This window comes from Scyliorhinus torazame, chromosome 19, assembly GCF_047496885.1.
Source record: "Scyliorhinus torazame isolate Kashiwa2021f chromosome 19, sScyTor2.1, whole genome shotgun sequence".
Lineage (NCBI taxonomy): Eukaryota > Metazoa > Chordata > Chondrichthyes > Carcharhiniformes > Scyliorhinidae > Scyliorhinus > Scyliorhinus torazame.
The window spans coordinates 93080154-93093311 of NC_092725.1; the positions used below are offsets into that span (position 1 = coordinate 93080154).

A 13158-nucleotide genomic window follows, 5' to 3' on the forward strand; every position below is an offset into this window, starting at 1 on the left:
TGTAAGGCAGAGAAGCCATAGTCAAAAATCAAAAAGGGCGACAGTACATGGTACAGTGACTGAGGGGAGCTCAGTGAATAGGACCAGGAATACTAAAAGGAATAAAACGGGAAGTGAAAACATTAATGGTAAGCGGTTGTTACATGAAGATATGGGTTCAATGACAAGGAAAATTAGGAGAAAGGTTAAGAGGAAATATAACTTAGGAGAGGTTACTGATCGAGGTGTTAAGATTCAGAACAGAGGTAAAAAAAAGCCAACATAAGTGTACTTTACCTGAATGCTCGTAGTATTCGGAATAAGGTAAATGAGTTGATGGTGCAAATCATCGTGAATTACTATGATTTAGTGGCCATTACTGAAACATGGTTAAAGGATGGTCACGACTGGGAGTTAAATATCCGAGGGTATCAAACTATTCGGAAGGACAGAGTGGATGGTAAAGGAGGTGTAGCTCTGTTATTTAAGGATGACATTCAGGCAACAGTAAGGGGTGACATTGGTGCTATGCAGGATAAGGTTGAATCCATTTGGGTGGAAATCAGGAATAGTAAGGCGAAAAAGTCACTGATAGTAGTAGTCTATAGGCCACCAAATAGTAACATTATGGTTGGGCAGGCAATAAACAAAGAAATAACTGATGCATGTAGAAATGGTACAGCAGTTACCATAGGGGATTTTAATCTACATGTCGATTGGTTTAACCACATCGGTCAAGGCAGCCTTGAGGAGGAGTTTATAGAATGTATCCGCGATAGTTTCCTAGAACAGTATGTAATGGAACCTACGAGTGAACAAGCGGTCCTCGATTTGGTCCTGTGTAATGAGACAGGATTGATTCAGGATCTCATAGTTAGGGATCCTCTCGGAAGGAGCGATCACAATATGGTGGAATTTAAAATACAGATGGAGGGTGAGAAGGTAAAATCCAGCACTAGTGTTTTGTGCTTAAACAAAGGAGATTACAATGGGATGAGAGAAGAACTAGCTAAGGTAGACTGGGAACAAAGACTTCATGGTGAAACAGTTGAGGAACAGTGGAGAACCTTCCAAGCAATTTTTCACAGTACTCAGCAAAGGTTTATACCAACAAAAAGGAAGGACGGTAGAAAGAGGGAAAATCCACCGTGGATATCAAAGGAAATAAGGGAGAGTATCAAATTGAAGGAAAAAGCATACAAAGTAGCAAAGATTAGTGGGAGACTAGAGGACTGGGAAATCTTTATGGGGCAACAGAAAGCTACTAAAAAAGCTATAAAGAAGAGTAAGATAGATTATGAGAGTAAACTTGCTCAGAATATAAAAACAGATAGTAAAGGTTTCTACAAATATATAAAACAAAACAGAGTGCTTAAGGTAAATATTGGTCCTTTAGAGGATGAGAAGGGAGTTTTAATAATGGGAGATGAGGAAATGGCTGAGGAACTGAACAGGTTTTTTGGGTCGGTCTTCACAGTGGAAGACACAAATAACATGCCAGTGACTGATGGAAATGAGGCTATGACAGGTGAGGACCTTGAGAGGATTGTTATCACCAAGGAGGTAGTTATGGGCAAGCTAATGGGGCTAAAGGTAGACAAGTCTCCTGGCCCTGATGGAATGCATCCCAGAGTGCTAAAAGAGATGGCTAGGAAAATTGCAAATGCACTAGTGATAATTTACCAAAATTCACGAGACTCTGGGGTGGTCCCGGCGGATTGGAAATTAGCAAACGTGACACCACTGTTTAAAACAGGAGGTAGGCAGAAAGCGGGTACTTATAGGCCAGTGAGCTTAACTTCGGTAGTAGGGAAGATGCTGGAATCTATCATCAAGGAAGAAATAGCGAGGCATCTGGATGGAAATTGTCCCATTGGGCAGACGCAGCCTGAGTTCATAAAGGGCAGGCCGTGCCTAACGCATTTAGTGGAATTTTTTGAGGACATTACCAGTGCGGTAGATAACGGGGAGCCAATGGATGTGGTATATCTGGAGTTCTAGAAAGCCTTTGACAAGGTGCCACACAAAAGGTTACTGCAAAAGGTTACGGCATTAAGGGGAAAGTAGTAGCATGGATAGAGGATTGGTTAATTAATAGAAAGCAAAGATTAATGGGGGTTTCTCTGGTTGGCAATCAGTAGCTAGTGGTGTCCCTCAGGGATCAGTGTTGGGCCCACAACTGTTCACAATTTACATAGACGATTTGGAGTTGGGGACCAAGGGCAATGTGTCCAAGTTTGCAGACGACACTAAGATAAGTGGTAAAGCAAAAAGTGCAGAGGATACTGGAAGTCTGCAGAGGGATTTCGATAGGCTAAGTGAATGGGCTAGGGTCTGGCAGATGGAATACAATGTTGACAAATGTGAGGTTATCCATTTTGGTAGGAATAACAACAAATGGGATTATTATTTAAATGATAAAATATTTTAAAAAACTGCTGTGCAGAGAGACCTGGGTGTGCTAGTGCAGGAGTCGCAAAAAGCTGGTTTACAGGTGCAACAGGTGATTAAGGAGGCAAATGGAATTTTGTCCTTCATTGCTAGAGGGATGGAGTTTAAGACTAGGGAGGCTATGCTGGAATTGTATAAGGTGTTAGTGAGGCCACACCTGGAGTATTGTGTTCAGTTTTGGTCTCCTTACTTGAGAAAGGACGTACTGGCACTGGAGGGTGTGCGGAGGAGATTCATTAGGTTAATCCCAGAGCTGAAGGGGTTGGATTACAAGGAGAGGTTGAGTAGACTGGGACTGTAGTCATTGGAATTTAGAAGGATGAGGGGGGATCTTATAGAAACATATAAAATTATGAAGGGACTAGATAGGATAGATGCGGGCAGGTTGTTTCCACTGGCGGGTGAAAGCAAAACTAGGGGGCATAGCCTCAAAATAAGGGGAAGTAGATTCAGGACTGAGTTTAGGAGGAACTTCTTCACCCAAAGGGTTGTGAATCTATGGAATTTCTTGCCCAGTGAAGCAGTAGAGACTCCCTCATTAAATGTTTTTAAGATAAAGATAGATAGTTTTTTGAAGAATAAAGGGATTAAGGGTTATGGTGTTCGGGCCGGAAAGTGGAGCTGAGTCCACAAAAGATCAGCCATGATCTCATTGAATGGTGGAGCAGGCTCGAGGGGCTAGATGGCCTACTCCTGCTTCTAGTTCTTATGTTTAAAGTTGGAGGGGGGACGCGGGGGTGTAGGGGAGGAGACCAGGGAATTATAGAACAGGTGGCCTAACAATTTTACTGGAAATTACTCAAGATTGCAATGCAGGATAGCTTGGTGAATTTCAGCTGATTAGCGTGCCGCTATGGGTTAGTATCGGGTAGGTCAAGCCAGATGCAACTGTACATCGGAAGGGCTATGGCCAGTGACATTGCCCCATATTTGTTGCAGCCTGCGTGCAAATAGGTATGGGGAGTCAGTTGCATAGTGGTATTGTGGCTGGACTAGTAATCCAGAGACCCAGGGTCTGGGCACCCAGGTTCGAACCCCACCATGACAGATACTGGAATTTAAATTCAACAAAACAAAATCTGGAATTAAAAGTCTAAATATGATCATGAAACGATTGTCATTTGTTGTAAAAACCCATCTGATTCACTAATGCCATCCTTGTCTGGCCTACATGTGACTCCAGATCCACAGCAATATGGTTGACTCTTAACTGTCCCCTCAAAAGCAATTGGGGATGGACAATAAATGCTGGTCCAGCCAGCGAGTCCACAACCCATCAAATAATTTATATTTTTTATTTTTTGAAATTCACCTAGGCCTCTGGCCATCCCTGTGAAGATACGGTAAAGCTCTCTGGAAAATCCAGGAAGTCAATAAAACACTCCAAAATCACTTCAGGTGACTTCCAGATGTTTTGCAATAAAAAAAGTTCGGAGGGAATTAATTATCTGCAAGTTGGGGGTCTGACCCTTTAAATAACACTCAGGCAGTCTCACACTCATCATTAATCAACAGAAGAACAGGGAGTTCGACAGAATGCACATTGACCAAATTGGGAAACCTGGGGCGGGATTCTCCGATCCCGTGCCAGGTCGGAGAATCGCCGGGGGGGGGGGGGGGCGCAAATCCCGTGATGCCTCTCCGACACTGGCCACTGATTCTCAATCGGCGTGACGCGTTCGGGGGCCACTCAACGCGGCCGCCGCCCCCCCCCCCCCGGTGATTCTCCGCGCTCGAAGGGCCAACTGCCCGCCGAGTTCGGCCGGCGTTGTTCGCGTGTGGTCCTACCCGGCGGGACCTCGCCGTTCTGGCTACGGAGGCCGTCCTGGTGGGGAGGGGGGGTGGGATCCGACTCCACGGTGGCCAGGCCCGCGATCGGGGGCTACCGATCGGCGGACAGGCTAATTCCGGGGAGGGGGGGGCCTATGTTCCTCCTGTAGGGCTCTGCCATGTTGCCCGGGGGCAGGCACATAGACGGCAACAAACGGCATGCACAGACCCACACCGCCCGTGCTGGCGCCCGTATCGGCAGCTGGAGCTGCATGAAGCGCTCCAGTGCCATGCTGGCCCCCTGTGTAGCGCAGGACCGCTGCACCTAGCAGCCAGATGACGCCGTTGTAAAATGCTCCGGCATTTACGATGGCGTCAACACTTAGCCCCTTTATCGGAGAATCCCGCCCATGGTGTCACACCAGCCAGCTGGGGAACATCAGGATGCGCATCTATTCTAGGTCCTCTGGAAGACAAAGGGAGCCTGGAAGTGCCTTTCTTATCCAGCTATGCTGAGTGGCTCGTGCAAAACTGCAGCCGGCTGTTCGGCGCAGAATGGTAGACCTGTACAAAGACCCTGCAGGAAGCAATTCCACACCCATTCACTCTCTTACTCTCCAAAAATGGTGCCTGACCTGCTGAGCAGTTCCATGCTTTTTTTAAACATTTCAGATTTCCAGCATTTGGATTTCGTAAAAAGATGTTTCCCTGTCTATCAGCTCCTAAGTTTCAACATCGATCCACAACAGCCCAGATACTCAAATTTAAAAAAGCTGGGGCCCAGTGAGTTTCAGGTCACTGCCAAGTGTGTGGCTGTTCTGGCAGACTGCAGGCTAACATACAGCTGTGGTCCACTGCTCCAGATGGGGAGAGTTGGCCCTCCCTCGGATTTGGTCCGATGTACATACACAGATTATATGACGTAAATATTTTTTAAAAGGGCAACATAATAGAGTCTGTGTTAAGAACACCACTTAATGTAACTCAATTAGTTTCAATTATTTTCATGTTAGCTGTCTGCGTGCTGTAATCATGGCACAGCTGACTGATTAAACACATGGCGTCTTATGATTTTTAAGGACCAAATGGAGGTGGCTTAAATTCAACAGCTGCTCGATGCTCATTCCAAGAATGAGACGACTTGATTTTCCAGTCAACGCAAACTCAGCATTTTTCACTTTGGCACTCGGTGGATAAAATCTGACAAGCCATTTTGTCTCTCTCGTGGTTCTTTATTTCTGAAGTTCAAGTTCATTTTCCAGTTAAGCCTTGTTTTAAACAGCGAATCAATGGTTTTCTATTTGCAAGAAATGTACTTCCCTTTCAGTTGGAATCATAGAGCGCAGAAGGAGGCCATTCAGGCCATCCTGCCTATTTGAAAGGAGGTGCAAGTTACATTTTTTGGCCTTCCCTACCTTGAGAAGCTTCATGTTCCAGCTCTCTATTGGCAAAATTTCCCATGTATGGAAAATCTCCATTCTTATACTGCATAGGGTGTTGTAAAAATCAAATGATTTACTTTATAAAGAAACACATTTTCTTTCTGACTTGGCTCAACTACATTCAACTGTTCATGAGCCTGAATTTAATTAGCCTGCAGTGCTAACATTTCCTTTGTACCTCTAAGTTTTCTATTGGTTTTCTCTGCTGCACAGTTTTCACTGTGGCTTTGCCTCACCATCTCCCATCAGTAAACCCCCCAATGTTGCCTCTTTTCTAGAAGGCCCGTTGAACCATGTGCCAGTCAGGCAGTGGTAAAGCCAGGGCGGGCCTTTCCTGGAATCGAAACTGCAGATGCAGAAGTCTTGTCCGCCAAGAGCTGTCAGCCAATCAGAGGGCCTCAACTTGTCATGATATTCAGGTAAACATCATGGTGCAAACAGACATACATACTGATGGACAGATCAACGGACCAATCAACACGCACACACAGTACCACAGCCAATCACAGGTTTTGTAAGGGCCACGAAGAATCCAGCACGAGTTTAAGGATACAAAGTAATAACATTTATTTACAATAACATATATATATAACAGCAGCAGCAGCAACTTCCCTTGCTGCACACTTCTTCCTGCTGGTTCCTAAACTGGCCAGCTTTATTTATACTTGGAGTTTACTAATGGTGTCTCCGCCCCCCTCATTGGGGAAGCTCATACTCCCACAAGATTGTGGGATTGTCATTAGTCCCCAGCCAATGGTAAGCAGGCAGGTTATAACAACAGGCAAGGGCATACACACTACAAAACAGGGACCACGACACTGCCGGTTCATTCCAGCAGGAGACAGCTCAGGGCACAGAGCTCACAGCAAGCCACTCAGACATCCACCATGTGCTGAGTGCCACTACAAGATAGTGTTAGGAATAGGTCCACAGATTCAAGGGTTATGATCGAACCTCAGTAACCAGTTTACCACTGTAAATATATGTTCGTAATAAAACTGAGTTGTACCATTCGCAACCGTGTTACTTCGTCTGTGTAGCAGAGCACCCAACACATCACAACTGACGGCAGAGTAGGAAGGTCGACCGTGGGGCTTCTGCCCAGAACTTAATTCTGGTGGAGGCAGGAAGCTGTGGAGTCCCAGTACACCGCCATTGCGCCTAATTTTATGCCCTTCCCACTTCCAAGTTAGCCATCAGTAAGCAGAAGATTTGGCCCCAGTTTCATTTTTGTTACCAGAACAGAGAATGTTGGAAAATCTCAGCAGGTCAGGCAGATAAGGAGAGAAAATAGAGTTAAAGTTTCAAGTTCTTTTCGGTCTTTGTCAGACCTGAAGAGTGGGAGAATGTGTTTGATATTAAAGTGTAGCTGTGAGACATTGCAACAAAAATGAGCAACTTTAAGAACAAAAGACAGACAACCTGGTTTGGGGCGGTGGGGGGGGGGGGGGGGGTGCATTGACGCAATACATATATGTGATATTTTATTAAAAGGGGTTTAAGATGGAGGAAAAAGGTCACAGTCTAAAGCTGCCAAACTCAACGTCGAGTCCAGAGAGTTTGTTGGAATCTCTCATAGATACACTTCAGTATCTAACAGACTCTCCCTCCCTTCAGTTGTAACAAAGAGCTAAAAGAACTCATTAAGACTGTTTCTCGCCTTACAGACGCTGCCAGACCTGCTGAGATTTTCCAGCATGCTCTGTTCTTGTTTCAGATTCCAGCACCCGCAGTCTTTCGCTTATTTTGTTATTGCCCATTCAGTGAACTATAAAGCAATTTTGTAACAATGGCTCAGTTAGCCTTGACACAGACCATTACTGTTACTCATAACGTGAAGCTTTAGATTGTATTTGTAAAGCAGAGATTGAAATAAACCATGCATTTTTATTTATTCATTCTTGGGATGTGGCAACACTGGTGAGGCAGCATTTATTGCCATTTCAAGTTGCCTCGAAGCATGCGGGGTCAGCCAGAGTTACCTGGAACCCTTGACTGATAAACCTTTGTTTTCTTTTTCCTGCTGGCAGTCTGGAAATGATCAGAAATATTGAATTTAAAGTTGCCTTGGTGGGATTTAAGCTCTTAACATGTGGGTTTCTAGTCTATTACCCTAACGAAGGGCGGCACAGTGGCGCAGTAGTTAGCACTGCTGCCTCATGGCGCTGAGGACCCGGGTTCCATCCCAGCTCTGGGTCATTGTCATGTGGAGTTTGCACATTCTCCCCGTGTCTATATGGGTCTCACCCCCACAACCGAACGATATGCAGGCTAGAGATTGGTGATGTTAAATTGCCCCTAACTGGAAAAAAAAAAGAATTGGGTACTCTAAAATTATTATTATTATTATTTTAAATTGTGCCCTAACCACAAGCCTGCCACATCCTATGTTCGAATGTAAAGTAAAAACAGGAAATGCTGGATATGCACAGCGGGATCACCAACATCTGCACAAAAGGGACTGGCTCATGTGTCCTAAGCAAATCCATTAGTGGAAGTGGAACTAGAAACCTGGTCCTTCTCCCAGCTTCAAGGAAGGTTCTACATCTGAAGTGTTACAAATGTCCAATGTACATGGTTGGAGTATTGTGTTCAATTCTGGACCACACTTCAAGAAGGATGTCAAAGTCTTGGGAAGGATCAGAGATGGGTTATTTAAATTGTACCAGGGGTGGACTTGGGTTAAATGGAGAAACACGAGAAGCTGGTGCTGTTTATCAGCAAGCAGAAAAAATTATTAACAATAATAATTTTTATTAGTGTCACAAGTAGGCTTACATTAACATTGCAGTGAAGCTACTGTGAAAATGCCCTAGTCGCCATCTGTTCGGGTACACGGAGGGAGAATTCACAATGTCCAATTCACCTAACTAGCACGTCTTTCAGGACTTGTGGGAAGAAACCGGAGCACCCGGGAGGGACCCCACGTAGGCATGGGGAGAACGTGCAGACTCTGCACAGACAGTGACCCAAGCCAGGAATCGAACCCAGGTCCCTGGTGCTGTAAAGCAACATCGCTAACCACTGTGCTATGGTGCCACCCAGGGAGCCGTATTAGATTCAAAATCATGAGGTTATGTTCGGTTTCTAATGACAGAAGGCTCAGCAACCAGAGGGCAGAGATATTAAAAAGGCAATGGAGAAAAGAGACAGGTGCGAGATGAGGAGAATTGTTTTTACAAAAGTACACAGCAAGTTATAATGATCTGGAATGCGCTGTTGGTGGAAGCAGATTCAACAGTTTTTTCATAAATACTTGAAGGGGGAACATTTGCACAACTATGGGGAAAAGAGTAGGCAAGTCGGATTAATTGCATAGCTCTATCAAAGGTCCAGCACAGGAACAATGGGCTGAATGGCCTCCTTCTAAGATTCTATGGTGTCAATGTCATAGCAAATAGAAAGGCTGTTAGTGCATCGTTAAATTTAGCCCAGGGTCATTGTGGTTGTTGGTGAATATACATCTCGTTTCATTCAATTCACGAGCTGCTAAGATAAGTTTGATTACCTGGAGTCCAATGTTTCTCCCATTATTTCTTGCAACTTATCTATGAAATGTACAAAGTCTCGAAGTCCTTTGACGTGCTGCATCAGTGGGTCGTTATCTGAAGGTGCGTAGCTTTTCCCTCCAAGTTCTAAACACCTGATAAAGGATGTTGCAGCCTTGGGAAGGGGAATAAACAAGCACACTGTTAGATTACATACCAGAGAGATGGACATAGATATGAAATGCTGTCCTGCCCCAGGAAACACAAGGGAATAAATTACCTCTGGCAATCTCTTCACATAATTCATACTCATGGCAATGCTAGTGACCAAAGACTTGTTCTGGGGTGTGGTTTTAGTGCCAGAGGCATCAACTTTTAAAAAACCATTTCATTAGATGTGGGTGTTGATGCCTAGGCTAACATTTTGTTGCCTGTCCCTAATGAGAAAGTGGTGGTGAAATGCTTTCTTGAACCATTAGAGTCCATGTAATGTAGGTACATCGACATTGCTATGAGGGAGGGAGTTCCAGGTTTTTGACCCAGCGAGACTAAAGAAATGGTGATATTGCTCCAAGTCAGGATGGTGTGTGACTTGGAGGGGAACGTGCAGTTGGTGGTGTTCACGTGCATCTGCTGTCCTTGTCCATCTAGATGGTAGTGATTGTGAATTTGGATGGTGCTATTGAAGGAGCATTGGTGATTTCCTGAAATGCATCTTGTAAATGGCACACCCAGCAGCCACTGTGAGTTGGTGGTAGAGTGGGTGAATGTTGATGTTGATGGAGGAGGTGCAAATCAAGGCATTGCTTTGTCCTGGATTGTGTTGAGTTTCTTGAGTGTTATTGGAGCTGCACCCATTCAAGCAAGTGGAGTGTTCCAGTATTTTATCAAACACCTGACTTGTGTCATCTGGATAGTGGACAAGCTTTGTGGAGTCATGAGGCGAGTTATTCTCCACAGAATTCCCAACCTCTGATCTGCTCTTTAGCCACGGCATTTATATGACTGGTCCAATTTCTGGTCAATAGTAACCCACAAGATGTTGATAAGTGTGAAATTCAGCGATGGTTATGGCAGTTTGGATAAAGACAGCAGAGATTTGGGTGGCTTGAGGTTTATTGGGGATGGAAGATGGAGGGCAGCCAGGAATGTGGTGGAATAGCTAGAGATATCAAAGGATGAAGGATGATAGTGGATAAGGCAAAAGGAGCAGAATGGCCTCCTCCAGCTCCTATTATGTTCTGAATTTCTCCGTAGCTGTTAACGTAACCACAGAAGATGGACGGCACTGCAGCAGCTATTTAGTTACAAATACAAATGAGATATTGCAGTCTTTTCACTGTAAATTAATATGAAGTGAATACTTTGTGACAACTAATAGTTTTGCTCAGCAGATGATGGCGACAAGCTGATAAAAGAACTTGCATTTATATAGTGTCTTTTGAACCTCAGGATGTATCAATGCGCTTTACAGCCAATGAAGTACCTTTGAAGTGTTTAACTGCAGAATAATGCAGCACAGAGGAGGCCATTCAATCCACAGTGTTTGTGCCAGCTCTTTGAAAATGCTATCTAATATCCCCTAACCCCCTGCATTTCTCCATGCTCCTTCAACTTATTTCTCCAATTCCCTTTTAAAAGTACTATTGAATCTACTTCCACCACATTTCAGACCTCAACACATTGCAGGCAAAAAAATCTCCTCTAGTCCTTTTACTAATTCCATAAATCTGTGTCCTCTGGTTACAGACCTTCCTGCTGGTGGAAATGGTTTATTTTTATTTAATTTATCAAAATCCTACATGACTTTGAACACCACAGCTAAAACTCCACTTAACCTGTTTGCCAATTCACACTCAGCAAGTTCAAATAAACAGCAATGAAGTAAATTACCAGATAATCTGTAAGCGATGTTGGTTGAGGAGAAAATATTGGCTGAGGGCAGCCAATAGAACTTCCCTGTTCTTAGACTGGTGTCATTTGATATTTTACTTCCACCTGGGGGGGCTGATGGGGCCTGGATTTGAACTGTCCATCCAAATGATGGCACCTCAGACAGTGCAACACTCTGGCACCTCAGACAGTGCAACACTCTGGCACCTCTGGGAGTGTCAGCATGTGCTCGAGTCTCTGGAGTGGGGTGTGGTCCCAGATTCCTCTGACTCTGAGATGATTCTGCAACCACTGAGCCACAATTGAAATGAAGACACCTTTAAAACTTTCTCCTGAGAAACATATCAATGATTGTCTTCTTTTAAACACGTTGAGAAAATGTATGCGTAAAATGTAAAATATGATATTCATACTCAAGGATTGGCCAGTTAACGTACTCTCATGAATTCTCTTTTACCTATCACCCCTGTGCCCAATGACCTACATCAACTCACAGTCCAGCAACATCGCAATTTTAAAACTCTCAGCCTGGTGTCAATTCCCTCTGTAGCCCTTCCTATCTCCGTAACATCTTCCAGTCCTATTACTCGGATATCCCTGCATCCTACCAATTCTGGCCTCTTTCACGTACACCAATGGAAACTGTATCTTCAGCTGTCTCAACCCTAATCCAAGGAATTCCCTTCCTGAAGCCCATTGCAGTTCTTAAAATCTTCCTCTTCAACCAAGCTTTTGGTCATCTGTCCTACTCTCTCCAAATGGCCTCTTTTGTGCTGTGAAATTTTGAGGTTCAACGACTGTCAATTCTGATCTGATTATTCTGTTGTGAAGGGCCTTGGGATATTTTACTATGTTAAAGGCAATATACAAATGTGAGTTTTCTTGATCAAGAAACATGGCAACTTAAATAAGAGTGGAAACATTGTCTGAAGTTTTTTTTTACCAGGTACATTGATGTTTGCTTGCTACAAGCTGTGTGCCTCAGATCAGTGAAGGCAGCTCTTCCAAGACCTCGCTCAGGGATATTGAAGATACATGCCAGAGCAAGGTCGCTCTTTGAGTTCACCAGTAAGTTCAAATAATCACAAAGGAGCTTCCTCAAGACCGACGCCAACTGCAGCAGGGATATAACACAGCAACACAGAAACGTTAACAGCAGTTACACAATCAAGCAAATTACTTTGTCTCCAGATGAAATGAATGCCAGAACAGAATATACTTCCCAATGAGTTATAAATCTAAAGGAACATTAGAATTTCAAAAAACTTGGATGAAGACTGAAAATATCTGCATTTAAAAGGCTGAGACTCTTGTGTTGTATCAGCTGTGGCTCGGTGGGTAGCACTCTCTCAGGAGTTGAAATGGTCCGAGTTCAAGTCCCAATCAGAGACTTCAGCACAAAACAGACGCTGACACTCCCAGTGCAGCATCGAGGAACTAACATAGTGCAAGAACAAAGGGATTGGAATAGATCAAAACGTGTAAAGTGAATTCAAAAGCAAACAGAGAGAAGAAAATTCACACCAGTGATAGGTGTTGACGCTTACTTTATAAAATTCTGTGCTAAACATTGAAGAGCCAGATCTCAAGTTACAGCAAGAAAGCTGCATGTGACATGTAAAGTAGTTTATCATTAACATTCAGTATTATTCACAAGGGTCTGTTTGAACTGAAATTATTAAAAAGCTGGCCAAGAGAGTGAGGAGGAACCCAAGGGCTGTCAGGAGTCGAAGTGCTCGCCTACACATCAGTAGATGCTCTTTAATCTCTGCTTGAACAGGTTTTCAATTTATGAAGATTAAACTAACTGAAGTGGTTTGCTGTTTTCTTAAAAGAAAAAACATTATTGGCCTCATAACGGTCAAGATCTAATGGCCACGCTGCATCCAAAAAGCAACTCGGCGTTGTGCAGCGTGGCCGATAAAAGCCAGTAGGCCCCGCTCCCGGGATCTACCTGACTCGCAATGCCTCGCGAGATCTAGCATGATCATCACAGTTGTGATGTACATCCTACCCATTGTCAATGGGATCACTTTTTGGCAAATCTGCATATTAAAGCGAGACAGCTAGTCTCACTTTAATGTGCAGATTCCGGAGTTACCCGAGGTGTGGAATCAATCTCCCATGCCTCGGAG

General features: G+C 44.1%; 1 protein-coding gene across 2 annotated transcripts in view; it reads right to left on the reverse strand.

The window, feature by feature from the left end:
* Positions 1 to 13158, reverse strand: part of parpbp (PARP1 binding protein) — a 66507-nt gene that overhangs the window by 18820 nt on the left and 34529 nt on the right. For both annotated transcript variants that reach the window (XM_072484773.1, XM_072484774.1), the window contains exons 5-6: positions 11967 to 12137; positions 9151 to 9305 (exon numbers count right to left, since the gene is read on the reverse strand). In XM_072484773.1, the coding sequence (XP_072340874.1) occupies positions 9151 to 9305; positions 11967 to 12137 (326 nt within the window). The remainder of the gene's footprint in view (positions 1 to 9150; positions 9306 to 11966; positions 12138 to 13158) is intronic.